At 37.1% G+C, this 22,561-nt stretch overlaps 1 protein-coding gene across 1 annotated transcript; it reads left to right on the top strand.

The window, feature by feature from the left end:
• The first annotated feature begins 10,222 nt into the window (after positions 1-10,222).
• LOC143740321 (xaa-Pro aminopeptidase 2-like) lies at positions 10,223-21,445 on the top strand. Its single transcript, XM_077232459.1, has 21 exons — positions 10,223-10,365; positions 10,844-10,911; positions 11,521-11,631; positions 12,117-12,180; positions 12,327-12,431; positions 12,628-12,714; positions 13,839-13,982; positions 14,623-14,724; positions 14,834-14,915; positions 14,988-15,189; positions 16,023-16,112; positions 17,312-17,421; positions 18,129-18,206; positions 18,335-18,406; positions 18,657-18,717; positions 18,824-18,893; positions 19,047-19,151; positions 19,682-19,741; positions 19,820-19,896; positions 20,010-20,099; positions 20,838-21,445. Exons 1-21 carry the CDS (start codon positions 10,239-10,241, stop codon positions 21,024-21,026), a joined length of 2,094 nt encoding a protein of 697 aa, XP_077088574.1. The 5' UTR covers positions 10,223-10,238; the 3' UTR covers positions 21,027-21,445.
• The last annotated feature ends 1,116 nt before the right edge of the window (positions 21,446-22,561 follow it).

Here is a 22,561-nt window from a genome sequence, read left to right as displayed (position 1 = left end):
TACATAGGGAGCACAAACTCAAATCAACATAAATAATTGTTAAATTAAAAAAATAATTTAAATAAAGAAATACATTTTTAAGAAAGTTAAATATAATACTTAAATTAATATATATAAACACCATGAACAAATAAATGTACAGCTCCTACAAACCGGCCCCTATAATTGTAAGTGTAAACAATTACATTAAATGTCTAAATAAGGAGCCAATGTTTCTATTACAATATTATGAACATAAAAAGTCCAATCACTGTGGGCAAGCTTCCAAGTGTTAATAAACCAGGCCGTAATGACAGAACCCTGACTCTTTACATATTTTTAAATGCTTCCAAAAAAAATGACGCTGACCCCAAACTTTAGAACAGTATTATGTAGTAATTTGAGGGGCTGTAACCAAGCAGGTTACAGCCATTAACAGTCTTGTAAATATAGCTTCTGCTTGACCTTGTTACTCTTGTGGTTACAGGGCATAATAAATGTTCTTGAAAGTTTTTATCTGTGCATGTCTTAAAAGTTTCATTTAGCCTCAGTGTAGATTAATATTCAGTGATTCACCTCGTCCTGCTAACCACACTGACCGCATTCATAAACATAATGAGTGGCGTTTCCTCCTGGTAAACACTCAGACGCTGTGACAGGTCACCGCCCATTCTTCTCTCAGAGCATCGGAATGTGTCACTCTGGGTGCCGGAGACATAAAGACACTCACTTTTCATGTGGCCGAAGCATCTAGTTAAGGCAAAAACGGGAGAGATGGGCAACATTCTCAGATAGTCTAGGTAGGCAGTTCACTAGATTTTGACACGGCCATAGAGAGGCACGTTTGTTGACTTGAACTATGCCCATTTAGGACTGTGGGAAGGAGATGTTGGATGACTCTCATACCAGACTGAATATATGACTGCAGTAAAGAGAGGAGAATTTTCTCGTTCTGTGGTCAACCAGCTATTTCTGTTCATCAATGAACAGACAAGTATCTGCTTTTTTCTCTCTTGTCCCGCTTTCAAATAACACAGTGTAATGACATGATTGTCCAGCTGCTTCTCATTCTCTCTATATATCGTGAGGGCCTTCTGAGGGAAAATCTGAGTTTCAGCATAACAAAGGTTGTGTGGTTCTTTGTGTTGTTGACACACTTGTTTTAGTCTCTTTCTATGTGTGAGGAACAGAAGGCTTATGGGGTTGTCCTGTGCATCTGGAAGGATATTCTTTGTCATTGTGCTTTCTGGTATCACCAAATGCAACTCTTGACCCATAAATATTTGACACCACAGACTTAAATAGAAACTTTACTTTCACCTCTCCCTCTGCAAAAGACCCTCGCTGGACTTTGTTTTCAGCACCCCTCACCCTCTCTCTCACACACATAAATATTTATAAGGGAGTGAAGGGAGAGAAGTTTTATTAGGGCATCTGTGATTTAATGTGATGGACCAATCGCAGGGAGAGAATAAATTCCACTTTCACTACAAAGTAAATAAAAATAACCAGCAAACCTTAAATCATTAAAGACAGTTGACACATTCCACCAACACTTTGGTGTTACCCCTTATTTTGGTAAGGCATTACACTGTAAAAAAATAAAAATAATAATATGATCAATAAGTAATGACAACATGTGTTTTTACATTGTTTAAACTCATCAAAATAAATTAAGCAATTTTTTTTCAATTTTTTTTATAATATATACAAGAATATAATATTTTTTTTATTATTTTTTTAATCAGTTCGAAATAATTTGTTGATATTACTCAAACATCCAAGTTGATTGTACTTAAAAAATTTAAGGCAGCAACTTTTTTTAACAGTGTAGAAGCACAAATTCTGTTTTGTACTATTAGATATGTTTCATAAACATAAAATTAACCTATGAAACAGAAATGTCTGTGTCCACCTTTGAAACAGAAGTCTCACATTAGAGTGAGTTTCTCTACTGTATTCAGCAACAACAACAAAAACATACAATGTCATAATTTTGATCTATACAGTTAACAGGATTTAAATTACTTACTCCTTTTAAATGACCAACAACAAACTCTGTTATGCATAATTTTCTCCCAATTGCAAACAACACAAAATGTTTTCTTGTTCTTGTATTAGGCATGTTTTGGTAACAGGGTTGTGAAAATTGCATATCTCATAGAAAATTATTTGAAGAAGACGAGAAAAATAAAGACTGGTACTATATTTATTTTGACCTCCTGAGATTAAAATTTGACATTTTCCATATAGGTTATTTTGTTCCATGTCAATGACTTGTTTTTGTTTTACTTGTTTTTGGCCCTACTTTACACCCAATTCGTAGACAGTGCCTACATTTGTTTAAACAGAATACAGACTCCATATTTTCTTTCTTTTGAGGAGCACTGAGCTCAGCGCTCTCTGTTATTCAAAACTAGAGCACTTCCACATACCTTCATTAATTCTGAGGAGTAGACGCACAGTGGGGTCTCTTCCTCTGGTGCGAGCAGCATGGGTGTGTGTGTGTGTGTGTGTGTGTGTGTGTGTGTGTGTGTGTGTGTGTGTGTGTGTGTGTGTGTGTGTGTGTGTGTGTGTGTGTGTGTGTGTGTGTGTGTGTGTGTGTGTGTGTGTGTGTGTGTGTGTGTGTGTGTGTACGTGTGTGTGTGTGTACGTGTGTGTGTGTGTGTACGGCTCTACTCCTGCACCCCGGAGACCACCCGCTGATTATGTAAAACTCCTCCGCCTCTGAGTGTCTAAGCACAGCCGAGAGGGAAGTTCAGCATCCATCTCTCCTGACCCTGTCTGACCCGTCTAATCCCGCCGTTTCTCAGGTTCTGATTACACAGATCAGGGACCAGCATCGGGATCCAACACCAGCCCCAATCATCAGTCACTCCGACTGGCATCTGACAGCTCCTATGGGCTGCTGGAACCTTCTCCATTCCCCCCCCCCTCCCCGATACATCCACTTCAAAGTATCCCAATCTGTCTGAGGTTATCTTGTTTATTCGGCCATTGAACTCCCAGGAATATCAGTTCGATTAATGGACAGACCTCATGACAGAATAAATGTCATTTGCTCATTTGAATTCTAATATGTCAGTAAGCATAGCTTAGTGTGTATACTTTGCTTGACGTGTCAATCAGATCACTCCATATGGTTCGATCGCACACTGCCGATGACATGCATCCGGTTTAGTGATCCATTCCATGTGTTGGCTTCATGATCCATGTCTTCTTTCAGCACAATCTGATGTGTTGCAGCCCATGTATGATGATTTCAACTGTCATTACTTCCTTTTGTAGCTTTGAAAACTGTATATTGCATGCTACATTGTATTATACAAAAACATTCAGAAAGCATTTCATTTGCAGTGACGAAATATTTCCTCACAATGTTTGGCATTGGATGTTAAAAGCTAACTTCAAACATGCTCCAAGCTTTCAGAAAACTTCCACCTGCTTTTAATCTGGCACACTTAGCAAAGTTTGCAGCAATTAGCATTTAGAAAGAGAAATTTCTGCTTGTCCATGCCAAAAACAGAGTAATCGATCTCATCTAAAGGGAAATTGTTGTATTCACAGTCTGTGACTTTGGGACCTAAAATTGTCTGTGTTGACAGAAGGGGCTCTGTAGTGCAATGGGTTCTGTTTCCTCGGCCCCGCGGACTGCAGGTGATGTACAGACTCGATACGTGACCCAGCTCACAACCTTCTAAGGCATCACGTGTGCTACTCTTGAAGGATTTCCTCTGCACACTTCTCATTGTTTCTGTATGCACATTCCTTTACTCTTTCTCTCCTTCTCATTTGACACGGCATAACATATTTCAAGTGGCAAACATGCTGCGTGTCCTTGGTCTCTACTACTAGTGTTGATGTCTATGATTTACGTACCAGCACCTCCGGGCATTTGACAGCAACTACTGTAGTCATAGATAATGATTGACTGAGCGAGAGTGTGTCCTTACAGTGAGCAGCTGAGGAACATGGTCAGCATCATGGGAAACGATGTGAAGAGCAGTACAGTTTCAAAAGATATTTACACTTTCTGAGGGAAATATGGTATTCTAATGGTCGCTAGGGCATTGCAGGAGTGACATGAGCTGTTGCTATGTGGTTTCTTACTGAACCAAGTCAAAAGAGCCCACCTTTAGATCTCTAACTGGTTTAAAAACAAAGCTTTTTAAAGTTTAAACAAGCCTGAGTTGGTTTACTGGTCTTAGCTGATTTAGTTGGTTTAGCTTTGCAGTGAACTGATCTTCTTACTAGTCAAAAAAATGTCTAAAACCAGCCAACAGACCAGCCTGATTTAAACAATTTTTTATTTTGGTTCGTTTTTGTTGCTTCAGGCTACTTTGTTTTGTTTTGTTTTGTTTCTTTGTTTTGTTTTTATTTGATTTGATTTGTTTTGCTTTGCTACTTAGCTTTTTGTTTTGTTGTTTTGGTTCGTTGTTTTGCTTAGGGATGCACCGATACCACTTTTTTCAGAATCGATCCGATCCGATACCAAAAATCTGAGTATCGACCCATACCGATGCCGATCCGATACCAACACAGTTTTTTTTTATTAAGTAGAATTTATATAACTCTCTGTGTGTTGAACTGATAATCACTCTTTTGTGTGTTAAACACAATATACTTAATACAGGCAACTTCTTTATAACGAAAAACAAATCCACAAAATATATGATCATAATCTATGACAAAAATGCTTTTATAAAATAGATTAGTGGATAATTCAGCAGTAACATGTAGTCTAGAAGACTCATAAGTCCACAATAATTGTATAAAATCTGAACATTTAGTGAAAAAAACAAATAAGAGACAATAAGTGTAACACTAAATCTGGTAAAACGTTACACATTGCTCTTTTATTGTAAAATACATTTATGAAAAACAAGATAACAAAAATCAAAAAGATAAATTATTTTATATAGGCTACTATACAATTGAGACATGTCTTAAATGTATAGCACACCTGTTTAATGAGGCAGCAACATATGATAGATAGGAAAGAACAAAAAAAAGGCCATTAATAATCTTTCATTGCGTTAATGTATTGTGATATGAAAGGCTGCAATACAGTGCGGCACAAAGCGCTTATGCGCATCCCGGCTGCAGAATGATGCGCTTGAAGCAACACTAGCTGCGTTTACATGGACACTTATAATCGGATTGACGGCTCAATCGGACTAAAAAACCTTCATGTAAACACCTTAATTGATCCGATTGAGCTCGATCCGATTGAAATTTCGATCGGATTGAAAGGGGTGGTTTACTCCTTTTGTAATCCGATCGAGAGAACATGTAAACACCTGATCGGATTGAAAACCGAAACTTAAAGGACTGCGCATGTGCAATGACGTTGAAATAGCGTAATGACGTATGACGCGTGGAACAAGCTGTTCTTCCTGTTGAATAAAGTGAATATAAATGAGTGTTCCGTCATTAAAAAATTCTCATTTCACTCAGCGTCTGTGAAGTGGAGCAGGACAACGTCCCACCAGTGCTTGTTTCAGATTATCATCGATGGACGACAGGTTTGGGGCGCGTGGTTTTACTGAGTGATCAATAGCAGCACGGCAAAACGGTTCATGCTCATCGTCTCCAAATCATGACCAGAGACGGATAAATATTAAGTCTGCTGTTTAAAAAAAATAAAGAACCAATAAAGGAGAATAGTTATGCGCGAACAGCGGCATATTCGTGCAGTGTGCGCATGCCAAAAAATCTATTCCGATTTGAATCTTGTGACATATAAACGCGCACATCAACCCGATTACTTTATTTATAGTTCATGTAAACACCGTGTTCGGATTCATCAATCGTATTGATTTCATTCCGATTGTGTCCATGTAAACGTAGCTATTGAGTCGCAACGCGCAGCGCGTCGAGTCGGCATTGAAAAGTTCAAAGCACAAGCGGAAGACATATTGATGCGTAGTGTATTATACAGTATCTATCTATGCAAATAGCATTTTATTTTAACCGTTTTAAATTTCAGTTCTGTGCGCGTGAAGAACAATTATAGTGGACTCTACTCTAGTGTTGTGATCTAACAGACACCCGGTAGAAACATGATTAAGTAAGTTAACGTTACAGCAATAACGTCCAACAAGATAAAGTTGTTTTATGCGAAACAATAGACCTTTATCTACAGATCAAGTATAATAATAGTAACATTGAATCATCTTGGAGAGGGTTTCATCATGTTGACTGTCGTAACCGAACGCGACGCTGAATACTGAATGTTTTCAGTGAAAAGTTTACATGATCTTGAATTGAATTACTTAAATGTTAATTTCTATCTAACATTATACTATAATGGCTTCGGAACACTTGTAATATAGTGCACGAAAACTTTATGGTGCTTTATAATGTTTTTGGTGCTTTTTGTGGGCCTTAACAACAACACAGAAGTAGGCTAGTATAGGCCTACACACAATATCGGATTTGGATCGGCCTCGTCTGATCGAGGTGACAGGTGGTCCCTTCTTTAATGTCAGTCTATGGCATTTTTGTGCTTATTTAATTATCCACCAGGCAGAAATTGTATGTCTGATCAAAAGTAATAGCATAACTCAACAATCCACTATAAATATAGCAGGATAGATTTTGTTGTAATAGACTTACATGTGTGGGACCTGACACACATGTCATATGACTGTGCTGTGTTACCTGGTTCTCAGATTACAGTGTATATAGTGGGAAATGCAGTGTGTGCCTGCATTGAGCTGCGCTCATGACTGAACTGAGATCAGTGATCTATGGATGTGAGTGCGAGGCCGTCTGAGCTCTGAAGCTCTGTGTCAGTGGAGGTATTGCTTGTGGCTCACCGTGCTGCTCCACATTACCAGGGAACGGTTGCCAGGGCTACCATTTATTAATATCTATCTATAACTTTGAGCACTGTGCTCGTTTGAGCAAATAATGAAGACAGTCGCTGGTTCCAGGGGAGGTTTGCTGGCATTTGAGCACGCAAATCTGCATACTTACAGGAGTCTGTCGGTGTGTTTACGAGCTTGTAAATAAGGATGCCATTGAATAAAATATTGCATTAAGTATGTCCAATCGCATCTAAGTGTTTATGAAAAAAAGCAGCATTAGCAAAGTATTTCAAATAAAATAAATATCAACAAAAGTTTATTTTAAAAGTACTGAGAAGAATGTAGGCCTATAATTCATGTGGCCTTAGCTTCTGATTAAAAGCGTTCTATTTGCTATTTTATTTTGTTTTATTTTATTGTCTCTAATATTTCCAGTCTTTTACTGCTTGGATTAATTTGATCAGCCATGTAGCCTTTTCATATCACTGTAATTCCAGTTGCATCACAACATAAAACAAGAATGTTGTTTTTAAGATAGGCTATTTTGAATATTCATGCATCAAGTTATCTATGTTTTAGGGAGTTTAATATAATTGCAAATAATATTATCAATGACATTTATGCAGTATAATATTTTCCACATGTCAAGTTGGAACTGCTAGAGCCAGCAAAATAACTACTGGTGCAACCATGCCCCCTGCTGGTTCATTTGTTTCACATAAATTTGATATATATATATATATGTAGTGTCTATTGTGTAACAGAATAGTGTCTGACTTTTTAATCTTGTGTAAATTTACTCACAAGACAGCCCTGATAATGGAGCTCTGAAATGTGGAGTCTGTGATTTTATCTTATCGTCACTGATTGTGTGTGTTAATAAGTAACTGGCTTTTGCTGGGTTTTATTGTTTGTCATAACATTTGATGCTGTTATTGATTTGTGATGTCACTGGAAAAGAAACTAATTTTTATATTTATATTGTTTTTATTTTTTGATAAAAGATTATGAACTCAAACAAATTATTTAAAGTATACAGATTAATCATTTGAAATAACACAGCACTGTTTACTTCAATAGTAAATGGGGTCGATTTTGATATCATTGACCTTGGCGTCATGTGGAGGAACTCTGAACACATAAATGTAGACATTATGCATTAATAATCTGTTCATAAGAATACAACATCTCTGTAAGGAGGTAAATCTCCTCCTAGCCTGCAAATGGCACTGTTGCTATGCAGTAATGAGTTTAGTGGCAGAGGATCGGCCAGACATGCATCTCAGCTGTTCACTGGATCTGACTGTGGCACAGTAATTATATCGGTCTAGACAATTGTCTTCTTAAAACTGTTAAAGGTGCAATGTGTAAAAATTTTGAGTATCTATTAACAGAAATGCAATATAACATCCATAACTATGTGTTCAGTGGTGTATAAAGAACTTACTTAATAAACCATAATGTTTTTATTACCTTAGAATTAGGCATTTATATCTACATAGGCGCGGGAATCCCCTTCTATGAAGGTCGACATATTGTGACGTCATGTTTCTACCGTAGCCGACAGCGAACAAACAGCGTTACAGAGCGCATTTCGTCACTACCTTGAAAGAGAAGCCGCAGAAAGCTAGAAGCTAGCCATAAACACCGTGAGTAGTGACTTTTCCTTGTCAGTGGTGTAAAATATGTAGTTGGATTGTTTCATGTAACTTAATTCTTCTCCCTTGCTGTGTTAAGGCTTTGCTATGTGGGGATAAATGTGCTGGTTACGTTCGTAAGACAGCTGATTAGTACTCTTGTCATTGACCGTAAAACAGTTACAGGAATCACCAACCCGTCGATCTTGGAAGCATTTTAAGTCGATCGAGTTTCGAAAATAAGAGAAAAAAAACTATTGTGTGTAGTAAATAGTGTCTAGGGGATGCGGAGGCGCGCGCGCTGTTACAATCACGTTATTTTTGCCGCACGCACCTTTGGGCTAATGTGGACGCGTCCAGTATAAACAAGGCTTAACGCTTTAACCAGCTCAGCCACAGTAACAACTCATATTAGCCAGCTAAACTTAGAAAAAATATATAGTTGCATAGTTTCATGTGGTTCTTCTCCCTCGCTGTATTATGGGTTTTCTATGTGGGGAGAAATGTGCTGGTTATGTTTGTGAGACAATCAACTAATTACTATTATTATATTACGTATTAAAACCCTTGATCCTCACCTGACTATGGCTTTGTAAACTTTATCCATGATGTGGTTTATAATGGACTGTGGTACAGAAACTTGGTTTACTCTGGCTATTCTCTGCCGTCTCAGACGACGATGTTTGTCCTGTTTTAGCCACCGTAGCTTCTTCGAAAGGGAGGGGTGAGTGGTGGGCTGAGCCCTTAGTGTAAACTCGCTAGATGTCGCTAAAAGTCACACACTGCACCTTTAAGTGACATGCAGTATTATTTGATTTATCTGAGTTTGTTTATTAGATATGAAAAGAAAGTTATTTTTTACTGTTGGAAAAGGTGTGGAATCATAAAGTAATGTTTTCGATGAAAATGCACACAGTGGACTCAGGAATGACATTTAAAGGGGTAGTAAACTCAAAATTCAAATGATGTCATTCTAAATCTGTAGAATGTTCTGTGGTAAACCCAACACGAGATGATTGGCAGAATTCTCACACTGCTCTTTTCTGTACACTGAAGGTAAAAGATGGATGGATGTTATCCAAACTGTCTGAAGTCATGTGATTCCTGTGTTGTGAGCAACAGACCTAAATTTCAGTTGTTATGGAGAAAATCTTCTCTTCCACTTCAGCTCTTGTGTATATTCAAACATGATACGTCAAGGCAAGGTCTAACGCAGTGATTCTCAGCTAACTTTAGTTAAAATCATTTTATATATATTAAAAATTATAGTCTGTAGAATGTCTTTTTGGGAACATCACAATAAAGAGTTAGCCGATATTAAGCAGGTCTGAACATTCAGCCAACCTTCTGCTTTTATGTTCCACTGAAGAAAAAAGGCATTGAACAACATGAGGCTGTTGTAAATGGTGACATAATTTTCATGTTTGGGTGACTTATCCCTTTAAGTGGACACACAATGAAACCTTTCTTGCTACACTTACTGGCAATGAAAGTCAGAGTGATGTTGTTAGATTACAGGGAGATTGCAGAGGAGAGCAGTGAAGTAGACTACAGAATGTTTCCGGAGAGATTGGATATAATTTATATGTGACTTGCAATTGCTTTGCCATGCCTGGGTAAATGCACTGCACATTATAGAAGGGCATAGAGTGAAGAGACACCATGCTTTTATTACTGTAGTAAAGATTAGAGTCGCAGCCAGAGGTCCTCCCCCTTAGCTATTGCACGTGGCTCTGGTTAGGACGGCTCTGAATCAAGATAATGCATGTAGTTTTAGATGGGACATAAAAACCCTTGTACACACACGTGCATGGACTCACAAGACAGAAACACTCGTGCCCCACTGTCACACTCTGTGTGTGGACTTGCTTGGAGCAGATGGTCTAAAATGAGCTCCTCAGGTTGGATACTGGCTGTGTGTCTTGTGGTTCTTGGAGGTAAAAAAAAAATGTGTGTGTACGTGATGGTGACTTTAACTATGCAAGAATGCGACAATTGTATGATTAAGGCTTTCATTACCATCTGTGATTGTGTCATGTGTGTGTTTATGGGAATACATTTGCATGTCATTAGCCTTAATATGAATTATGCTGTAAAATGTAATTTGTTTGCTCATTCTAACCACAAAACAAATCTGTTTACATATGATTATGTAAGGGGCTGTGCGTTAAATGTTCTTTCCTTCAGAGAATGGTGCTATATGTGGCGTGTTTTCTATATTTAGCTATATTGTTTTATGAGATTTTATGTGAGTTATAATGCTGCATATGCTTTTACTGTTTTGATCATATTGACACGTGAAAACATTGTCATCTTGAATTATAACGGTATAAGTTTAACCACTGTTGCTGCCCTTTGATCAGCACATGTGCTTACTCTGTTGTCCTGCATGTGTTTCTTCTTGTGTCATCACAGGAGGCAGACATGCGGTGCGGGCCGAAGAAGGGCCAGGCAGCGAGAGGGACTGTTCGGCAATTCCTCCGGTACTCTATTCCACATATCCTTACTCTGTCCGTGTTTTAAACTGAATAATCACACAACTGATTCAGCCCACTGCTAGGATTCGTCTTTAGCTCAGAGAGAAGTGGGAAGAGAAAATAATCTGGCATCTCAGAGAGGAGATCTTCTCCTCTGATAAGAGATTTTTTTTAGGTCATGCACACCCTAGATCTGTGTGTGTGTGTGTGTGTGTGTGTGTGTGTGTGTGTGTGTGTGTGTGTGTGTGTGTGTGTGTGTGTGTGTGTGTGTGTGTGTGTGTGTGTGTGTGTGTGTGTGTGTGTGTGTGTGTGTGTGTGTGTGTGTGTGTGTGTGTGTGTGTGTGTGTGTGTCTGTCTGTCTGTCTGTCTGTCTGTCTGTCTGTCTGTCTGTCTGTCTGTCTGTCTGTCTGTCTGTCTGTCTGTCTGTCTGTCTGTCTGTCTGTCTGTCTGTCTGTCTGTCTGTCTGTCTGTCTGTCTGTGCGTGCATTGTCTGAGTAAATGCATTAAATTTGTGGTATTTAACATTCTTGAGGATAACATTTTTACATTTCCTTGATGGATAGAGTAAATCATTTTGATCCAATATATTTAAATGATTCATTCCTTTTGTTCCAGTATTTGCCACCAACAGCTGTAAACACAACTCTGAGGCTTCGTGACTTGAGAGAGTACATGATCAGTTTCAACATCTCTGCCTACATCATTCCTGCCACAGACGCTCATCTGGTACTAAACCGCTAACCAGCGTCAGAATTTAACTTTCATATTAAGGTTCAATATTGGCCCCCTTGGAATTTTTCTTTCCCCCTAACCATTTAAAAACAAAACAAACAAAAAAAATGCTATGCTCGGATGTGAAATAAATGCCAATGTCAAAATAAATTCTAATATTTTAACATTTATAATGAAATGCAATTCATTTTTTAATAAAAAACGATATTACTTTGCATTCATATGAGCTATAAATTCAACACTATGAGAAAGCTTAAAGGGCCTTATGTCTACAGAATAGAATAATATGAAATATAAACAAAAAACATTTTACCACCACATTTTAAATATATGGGGCTCTTTTTGTCACTTATTTATCCATTTTTGGTCTAAGCCCTGATAAATGTTTAAGCTCCTCCTAAACCTCAGCTCCAATTTCAATTTTCTTCATTATCAGACATTAACTCTGTGACAGTAACTGACTGTAATTTTATTGGCAGAGTGAGTACATCGCCCCCAGAGATGCGAGGATGGCCTGGATGTCTGGCTTCACTGGCTCTGCAGGTGTGTTTCACAGCCAACCCATCATAATATTGCTGTATCACTAATGCATCATTCTCAGTCACGTTACGTTTGTCACTTTGGACCTTAACAAATGTCCCACTCCTGTATTCTATTATAACTTACAAGAGTCTGTTTCTAATTCCTAGGCACAGCCGTAATTACTCAAAAGAAGGCTGTTTTGTGGACCGATAGCCGCTACTGGATTCAAGCAGAGAGACAAATGGACTGTAACTGGGAGCTAGAGCGAGATGGTGAGGAGCAAATTATGAGAGTGAAATTAATATGTTAAACTTGTCTAAGAAGTTAAAGAATGAATGCCTTTTTTCTAGCACATATTACAATTAATATCCTATGTATCGAATCATTTTATGATATACATTTTTCCTCTGATGTATTAACTGATCTGAGTGTTTAACACTTTCCTGGTCTAACTCTTCTGGAACACAGGCTCCATTCGCAGCATCACCAACTGGCTAATCCTGGAGATCCCTGAGGGAGATCACGTGGGCTTTGACCCATTCCTCTTCTCTGTAGGTGAGCAAACATGGCTAAATTTAATACTACATTTTCTTAAAACAAGATAAACTAAGTAATGTTAAATTGTGTAATGTTTTCTCATAAAATGTTGCTGGTTTTTTTCATATTCTGGTTTAATGTGTGGAAATAATGTAACAAGGAGAGCAAGGAAGGCAGGCAGAGAGGAAGATCTAAGAGCAAAACTACGGATACCACGGAAAACAAATGACAGGAATACAAGGAACAACTGACAAACTAATACAGCAAACACTGGGGCTTATATACACAGGGAAAATTAAATTAACAAGACGCAGATGCAAACAGAAACAGGAAACTAAATCAAACTAAACCTAAAAGCCCAATAAAGTTTGGTAACACTTTAGTTCAATAGTCCACTAAACACTCTACTAACTAAGTAGCTTTGCAACTTGTCAGCTAGCAGTCTTTAGATTATTAGTAGACTGTCTGCTTAATATCTGCTTACACTTTATCTTGATTGTACATCAACAGACATTCAATTGACCATAACTTTTTGAGTACGTCAATTTATTCTACATAATAAACTTATTCTTCTACTAACCCTAACCTAACAGTCTACTAATACTCTAGTGAGAGCTAGTGACATGTAGCTGCAAAATAGTGAGAGTTAGTTGACATGTAGCTGCAAAGTTAGTCTTAAGTGGAGTATCGAAATAGTGTAAAAAATTTAATTTATTAGGATGTATTGTGTGACAAGTGACATTAAACACATTAATAATGTTACCCAAAAATAAATGCTGTTCTTTTGAAGTTTTTAACCTATTCATCAAATAATCCTGACAAAAATGAATCACTGTTTCCACAAAAATATCAAGAAGTTGTTTTTAACATTAATAATAATAATAAATGTGAAGTAGAAAACAGTTATAATATAATAATATACTATATAATAAATGCAATAATATTTCACAATATTACTGTTTTTACTGTATTTTTGATCAAATAAATGCAGCCTTTGTAAGCATAAAATGGTAGTGTATATATAAAGTATCTTAAAATGATGACATGATGATAAGTATGTGTGATAAGCAAAAAATTTAGTAACAAAAATGATCATCAAATTCAGTCCTGAATCATTTGGTCACTGTTCTTTGTTACTCCAGACACATTTGGCGTCTACAACACCAACCTGGCTCCAGCGGGCCGGATCCTGAATTCTATTCCTGATAACCTGGTGGATCAAATATGGACAGATCGACCTCCTCTGCCTCCTGACAACCCCATGCGCTTACCTGACAGTGTCATTGGTGTGTGCATGTCTTATCAGCATCACTTGACTGATAAGTGCTATGCGAACAGTGCAGAGGAACATAAGATCATGACAAACAGAGCAATAAAGCTCTTATTTAATCTTTAATGACCAGTGATATAACTTACGGCAGTAATAGTAGACTGAGGGGATATTCTAGCTCATCCGGTGCGAAGAGTCAATGAGGCTTGATTAAAAGAATAGTTTACCTAAAAATGATTTCATGTTGATCAAAACATGCATGACTTTTTTTTCTGTGAGACATAAAAAGAGAAAGTCTGTGTTTGTCGCTCTTCCTCATAAAAGAGGCTTTCAAGCTTCGAAAAAGACTTGAATTTATATAATAGCTTTGTGTGAGAAACAGATCAAATGATCTGGACCCAACAGGAAGATCATCTTTTAGGGTCTCTGTAAGAACCTAATCAGTCTGATTCATGAATTAATTATTTAAACCCAGTATCATTCAATTATTTTTAAAGTGGATAAAGTAAAACACTGGAAAGATTTGACTCAAAATAATGATTCATTTTCATAACGATTCATGATTAATTCAATCTTTTTTTTGTGCACTGTTTTATTTAGGTTTTGATGTAGTTGAAGATGACATTGTGCATGTGTGTGTTTGTTCTTTTGTTCAGAGAGGACCTGGCCAATGAAAGTAGATCATATACGAGCCCAAATAAGTGACAATCCCTACAAGCCCACCGCTGTGCTGCTTTCAGCTTTGGATGAGACCGCATGTGAGCACCCCAATGCACAACACAATGCCAAATGCAGGAGATTTTCACTGAATCGTTCTGTAAACCTCTTTCCATTCCAAAGCATTTAAGTTTGCGTCTCTATTTTCAGGGCTGTTTAATTTACGAGGCAACGACATCCCTTTTAATCCATTCTTCTATTCTTACACTCTGCTGACAATGGATGAGATATGGCAAGTTCCTCTTTCTTATTAACAGCACTATAATAAGTTGGTGTGCAGTTTCTAACTAACCTCCTTTGACAGGCTCTTTGTGCACATTGAACGAATTTCAGAAGAGTTGAAGCTGTACCTGAATGCTTCGTGCTACCAGGGCTATTGTGTGCAGCTGCTTGAGTACAACTCTGTGCGTTTGTATCTGCAGTCCTATCTACAGACACCCAACGTGAGGGTGTGGGTGGGTACAGAGTACACCAACCAAGCCCTGTATGAGCTCATCACTCCTGAGGTAAGACCTAGATCCAAATTATAGACTACTGGTATGTGCTTGTCAGCTTGGATACTCAAACTATCTGCAGGCTGAATATGGCTGAGATGGTTACATACACAGCCCTTAAAATTTAGCATGAATAATCGGTTTTCACTTTCTGCATTTGGTTTGGCCTTTAATTTGATCCTGCAATTCTGTTCAAGAAGTTTTAAACAGTAGTCTGGTATATTTTTCCCAAATGGCTTTTAAAAGCCTTAAACATAAATGTAAATATGCAACTGTAGTCTAGTAGATGAAAAACAAGCCTATGTGCTTGTATCTATCGAAAAAGTTTAGTTATGCATCTACACCAGGCATGTGTGACAAAATTAGATTGCTATAACCAGTGGAGCTGTTTCTATTTTTGATTCGGTGCACAGCTATTTCAGCCACTTTATTTTGCCTTTCCAAGTCTGACTGAAAAAAAAAATGTTATCAACAGATATATATATGTATGTGTGTATATTTACATATATATATATATATATATATATATATATATATTGTTACCGACCGTTAAATCAGAGGCAACCAACACTGTTTAAAAATTTTGTTTCTCCTAATGTGACTCCTTCCTGATGTGCAAGGAAAATTGCAGATCTCAAGAAATACAATCCTAGACATTAGGTCAATTAAGCATGCAGAACAGTGTGGTAGATATAGGAGAAGTTGCTGTTGGATGGATGGATGAACGGATGGATGGATACTGATGGATGGATGGACTGAAACTATGATTTCATAATGCAGCTTGTGTCCCACACACAGTAAAGGTGAAGACAATATTTTACCACAGATGAACTTATCTCTTTCAGGACAAACTACTGACCAGCACCTACTCTCCGGTACTGACCACCAAAGCAGTGAAAGATGTGACAGAGCAGCGTATTCTCAAAGAGGCTCATGTAAGAGGATACGGTAACACTTTACAATAAGGTCCCATTAGTTCATGCATTTACTAACATTATCTAATAATGAATAATAGATTTGTTACAGTATGTATTTACCTTTATCAGTGTTAGTTAAAAAATACAACTGTTCATTGTTAGTTCGTGTTGGCTCAGTTCCATTAAAGGGGAACTCGGAAACTCTAGCTATTTCTTCGCTGATTTTCCCTTTTTCTCAACGAGCTCCCCCTACAACTGTGGGGCGTATATTTCACAACAATGTCGTAAAAAAAACTCACTTGCGACACCCTCCTCCCCCTTTCTAACGCTGCTCGTGTGCATTTGTTATTATCGGAGCCGGCCAACTTTATCATGTGGAGCTATGTCTACCGAGGTGGGTAATACATCATACACATTGAGGGCGGCGTGTGTGTTTATGTCGAATTGCCGTAAAGCAGCTTGTGTTTCTCGCTCTGTCTCGCTTCTCACGAGACTTCCTATTTCCAACTTACCGGGACGTTAATCCTCATGTTGCAAGGTTGGTTTTCCGCCTAGGAACGTTGGGGGGAGCGGGGAAAGTCACCATTTTCACCGGAACAGGTTATTACACCATCCAAATGATTTCTAAACGGTTTTATTAAGTTGATATAGTTGCCGAATTCCCCTTTAAATAATATTAACAGATAAAACATATGATTTTAATATTGTATACACTTTAACTAAGAATAACAAATGCTATAGAAGTATTTTTAATTGTTAGTTTATGTTAGTTAATGTAGTTAACTAATGTTAACAAATGGAAACTTCCACACGGTCTTCTCCCCAAATGACCATCAGCCTGATGGAGACTGTTTACTGATACCTGTGTTGTATTATCATAATTTCTAGATTGAGGGGCACTTTATCACACCATAAAGCCACATTAGGAGTCCAGACAGGCTCCATTCACTGCAGCTTTATTCAACTCAATCAATGTGTTATCTCTCCTTATCGTAGAACCTCCATCAAACATATTGGGATCTTTTTTACTGATGATGTTTGCAGTATTCAATGGTCTATTGACATATTTTGCAGAATGAGTTTTTCAATCTAAAACAACTGCATCAGATAACATGAATGGACAAACATCTTTGTTCTGGTGTTTTATGGCCTAGTGCCAGACCTCAGTCAACTGCATTCAGCCACGATGGGTGATCATCCTCTCTGGCTTCCCACAGGTTAGGGATGCAGTCGCAGTCATGCAGCTTCTGTTGTGGCTTGAAAAGAAAGTTCCAGAAGGCACAGAGACCGAGCTCACAGCAGCACAATTTGTTGATCAGTGTCGCAGGTACAGAACAGCGGAGCTAAACCCTCATCACTGATACCACTCACACATAAAACAAATGGTATTAAAGGGACAGTTCACCTAAAAATGTAAATGATGTCATCATACTCATCCTCAAGTTGTTCCAAAAATCTGAGAAAAGAGTTCAAAAGTTCAAGACTATGTAAAAAATGATGGACAAAACTACTTGATCTAATCTATTCTAAATAGATCTAAAGTGTGACCAAACAATGTGTTTTCATTTTTTTGCAAAATATTTATAAATCTACATATACACATGGTTATAGCATAGTTCTTCACAGTGAATTTTGCAATTAAATACGATTTTATTTATTCATTTATATTATGATATACACGTGGGTAGTGTAATTCTCACTAAATTTGGCAGTTAAATGTTATTTATATTTCATTTAATTTTTATTTGTTTTGTTTTGTTTTTTACATATAATGCTATAATGCCTTTGGGGCTTCTTGAAATATGTATACATTATGGCTAAATAATAACTTACAGAAACAGACTGTAGCACTCTATATTAGCCATCTTTCTAAACATTGATTGTAGGCATAACATTATTTGCACAAGTAACCTGTTCCTACATCAAGGATATTCATTTAGAAGATGTATTCTTGTGTAAATCACTTTGTGGTGTATTACAACACATTTACTTTCTTTTTCCTGAGAAACACAAACCCTCATTGTGTTTTGACAGCAAGCAAAAGAACAGCCAAGGGCCGAGTTTTGAGACCATTTCTGCAAGTGGACCTAATGCTGCTCTTGCTCACTACAGGTAATAAATATGTCTGTCTTTTCCTGCTCTCTGATGATGTTTAACTTTCCCGTAATTTCCTTTCTTCACTATTTAATTATATTCAATTTATTTACCTATAATCATTGCACTATTCTCATGTATTACAGTCCATCTACTGAAGCTGCAAGGAAGCTGACCGTGGATGAGATGTATCTTGTTGACTCTGGAGGACAGTATCTGTGAGTTTCATAGTACTTGTACATAGTTCTGTTTGTGTCCAAAAACACGGTACATAACTAATCTCACTGTGAGCTTAACTTAAATAGTAAGTAAACTGGTTTCCTTAAAATGTTGAGTTCATTGAAACTAAACATTTGAGTTGGATCTGTTTCTCTGTACCAGCTCAAATTTCTTGTTTCCAGGTTTGTTACTATTTGAGTTAAACCAACAAATCAAGCACTAAACCAGCTATCTCATTCTTTGTTACAGTGATGGTACCACTGATATAACGCGTACTGTGCACTGGGGTAAACCCACTGACTTTCAAAAGGTACTGAACAGGCATAGGGAGATACTAATGATGCAGAGCATAATTTAATGCTTATATTTAGGCTACTAAAAAATAAAACTGCTCTCTCTTTGTTTTACTCTGATAGGAGGCCTACACAAGGGTGCTCATGGGAAATATTGAGATTTCAAGAACCATCTTTCCAGCTGGAACTAGAGGTGAGGATCTCCTTATCTTATCCTTACCTTATCACAATATCCCTTCAAGCAACCATGTCATGATATTTCCACAAGAGGGCAAACTATCCACAGCAGACATCAGACAAAACCTGTCATGTGCTTACCATTCATGTGTTTTAATTCCCATCATAGGCGTGAACATGGAGATGCTGGGACGAAGAGCATTGTGGGAAGTTGGTTTAAATTATGGTCATGGCACTGGTCATGGTGTGGGGAACTACTTTGGAGTCCATGAATGTAAGTCTGATTCTCAGACATGTTTATATATTTGACACAGTAATCTTGTTATATAGATGCATTTGTGTTAATAACAAAAGTAAAATGCACTACTGTTTAAAAGTTTGGGGTCATTATGTTTATGAATATTTTTATTCATAAATGCATTAAATTGATGAAAAGTGACAGTAAAGACATTTGTAATGTTACAAAAGATTTCTATTTTAAATAAATTGTGTTCTTTGCTAAACTGAAATCTTTCTATTCTCCTGAGTCCTGAAAAAAATGTATCAAGGTTTCTACAAAAATATTAACTGTTTTGAATATTGATAGTAATAATAAATGTTTCTTAAGCATCAAATCGGCATATTAGAATGATTTCTGAACACGTGATCATGTGACACTGAAAACTGAAGTAATTATGCTGAAAATTCAGCATTTGATCAAATTAATGCAGCCTTGGTGAGCTTATAATAATATATGCTTTCATATTGTTATATCTCTGCTATGTCATATATCTCTTCATAATGTCTTTGTTTTCGCTCTGATAGGGCCTGTGGGATTTCAGTCCAATAATATTCCTTTTCAAGAGGGGATGTTTACATCAATTGGTGAGGAATCATTTAGCAGCTCATTATGATTGCCTTTGTTTGATACTTAAAGTTTTAAACTGACAAACTCTCCTTTAGAACCTGGTTATTACAAGGAGAGTGACTTTGGTATACGGATAGAAGACATTGCTGTCACTGTTCCAGCTACTACAAAGGTACATCCAACTAATTGGAGTGCAGGACTATGTAAATCCAGTGCAGCTATAGCCTAATGAAATAATAATAATAACAATAATGTGTGCATTTCTTCTCTGTTTTTCTCTACTAGCATAGCAGCAATTACCTGACATTTGAAACCGTTTCATTGGTGCCTTATGACAGAAAATTGATAAACACATCTCTTCTAAGTCCTGAGCAGGTATTTGAAATAATACCAGTATTAATCTGTCTGTCACGAACCACCGCAACCACCAATAGGAAAATTCAACTGCAGTAGCCACCGTTCAACCTGAAGAGGGCAGCACTCAGACATTTTTAAACCATATATTGTAGAATTAAAACACTTTAAACCCAAATCTCAAAAAATGTACTGGAATCAATGAACAGCATTTATGGAGCTCCATTCTTACAGATCAATAACTAAAAAAAGTTGTTTTAGAGTTTAGTTACCCTTTAAGGTGACGTTAATACATGTACTTACTATAATAATAATAATAATAATAACAACAGTAAATTATGCATAGTTACAAGTATCTAACCCTAAACCTCACCTTAGCCTAACTCTTTAGCACAGTTGATTAGTATGACTATTAAAGTTAGTTTACTTTCATAAGTTTACTTTCACACCATCATCAATTTTGTTACTGTTGGGATGGGTGTGTTTGGTTCCATTTGGTTTCCAATGTAAAATCTGGGTAGTGAACCAGTTAAAAACCACAGCTTTGTTTGTTTAAAATAAGTTGTTTTCTAGTGTTGGTTTCCTTTTAAAAACTGCCCACATACGCTCTTCACTAGAAATACATCTGGGGAGGGGTGTTGTGGGTTCGCTGGAAATTAAAAAAGCCTTATTTTTACTTTCAGAAACACAAATCAGTTGTTGATTTCAATTATGTCTGGCAGTGCAGATTATGTCTCTTTCTTTGTTGTTGTTTTGTAGCTGCACTGGCTGAACTCGTACTATGAGACCATCCGGAGTGTGGTGGGTCCCGAGCTACAGAGGCAGGGACTGAAGGATGAGTATGACTGGATGATGAAGCACACGGCACCTTTCCTTACAGCTGGAGCTTCAGCTGTCATCTCCTCAGTCACACTGGTAGTTGCAGTGCTGGCTTCTTTTGTGCTGTAAATATGTACTGAAGAGTTTAACCTACTCCACAGCATTCAGTGCTGCCTCTGCTCCTACTGTGGGCTGGTACAACAAACCCACTTTCAGGCACAAACTGAAAAGCTCCAATGTTGAATAGGCTACTTAAAATAAGTCTTTTATATATAGTGTTCTCTCTCTCTCCTATTTCTTCTCTTTGATCTGGTTATTTTAAGCCCTTTTCAATGGATGTACCAAACCTCGTTAGGATTCTGTCTATGTTAATATAAACGAGTGTTAATATTGTATAATGTATTTTATGACAAAGTTTTTGCACATATTTAATTTAAAATATTTGATTTAAAAATAAATAAATTGCTGGTAAATGTATGCAGAATATGTGATAAGACAATCATTGTTGATTTATAGTTTATTAAAATACCATTACTGCAGTATCTCCACTAAATTTGATTTCTATGTGTTCTATGTTTTATGTTTTCATACTTGTTGGTCATAATTGTAGGAATCAAATAATGTCCACTCCACTAAGTGGAAATAGTATGCAGACACCAACAACACCTTACACTCTTAATAGATCCACTCTTTTTGAAACGTCTGAGTTAATTTGTTAATACATGGGTCAACTTTAAAGGAGCCGTATGTAAGAATGTGGCCAAAACTGGTACTGCAATCACATTCAAATTACTATAGAGCGTGTATCCCTCTCCCTCCTCCTTTAGGGTTGGATAATCTAATTTGGATAATCTTTTCACTTTTATTTTGTCTCTGTCCCAACTTTTTTGGGGTGTGTTGCAGCCATCAAAATCAAAATTTGTTCATATTTACAAAATACAATTATATTGGTCAGTGAAAACATTGGAGAACTTTTCTTTGTACTTTTGTCAGTTAAAAAAAGTTTAAATATAATTAACAAATCACAGATTCTTGATTTTAATGCATTTTACAAAATGTCCCAACTTTTTCTGATTTTCTGATTTTTTTTTTATAGATTTTTTTGAGGTTGTAGATGAATCTTACCTGTCCAGGAGAAAATTAGCAACGTTGGCGTCCGTCTTCAAATTCTTCTCCGTTTTCAGCCGTCTCCATCTTTCAAAGGCATCTCCTATACAGATCCTTGTTTTATTTCGGACTTTGTCACGAAGTATTTCAGATTCATAACAAGTTTTTTGGGGTTTTGCAACGTTAGACATTTTTTTTATCCGATTCCGACACCTTTGTAGCTGCATCTGTGGTAACTAGCAGAGCTGGCAACCCGGATGCTGCAACACTACTGACTTTGTGATTGGTAGAAAGGTGGAGGGTGATGCATCAGACCAAAACACAACATGACAACATCAACATCAGTTGAGGGCTGCAACTTCACTTTTTAAATGACAATATCCTGACCGGACTACTGTTGTCAGTGATACAAGTATTTGAAATTAACATGATTTCTTAATGTCTAGTGACATATCAGGGCCATTTTATGATTAATTGAAATACATTTCTTACATACAACTCCTTTAAGGTTTTTTTTTATGCTGCCCCATTTGCACCAGTTTTTCAGCACAAAAAAT

This window comes from Siphateles boraxobius, unplaced genomic scaffold, assembly GCF_051911475.1.
Source record: "Siphateles boraxobius isolate OS27281-9 unplaced genomic scaffold, OSU_SipBor_1 17, whole genome shotgun sequence".
Classification (NCBI taxonomy): domain Eukaryota; kingdom Metazoa; phylum Chordata; class Actinopteri; order Cypriniformes; family Leuciscidae; genus Siphateles; species Siphateles boraxobius.
This window is presented reverse-complemented; position numbering and strand designations above follow the sequence as displayed.

Coding starts and splice junctions, on each gene's coding strand:
- LOC143740321 (XM_077232459.1), top strand. CDS start 10,239: ATGGACTCACAAGACAGAAACACTCGTGCCCCACTGTCACACTCTGTG. Junction 15,190..16,022: donor ATGAGCTCATCACTCCTGAG/GTAAGACCTAGA, acceptor TATCTCTTTCAG/GACAAACTACTGACCAGCAC. Junction 16,113..17,311: donor GTATTCTCAAAGAGGCTCAT/GTAAGAGGATAC, acceptor GGCTTCCCACAG/GTTAGGGATGCAGTCGCAGT.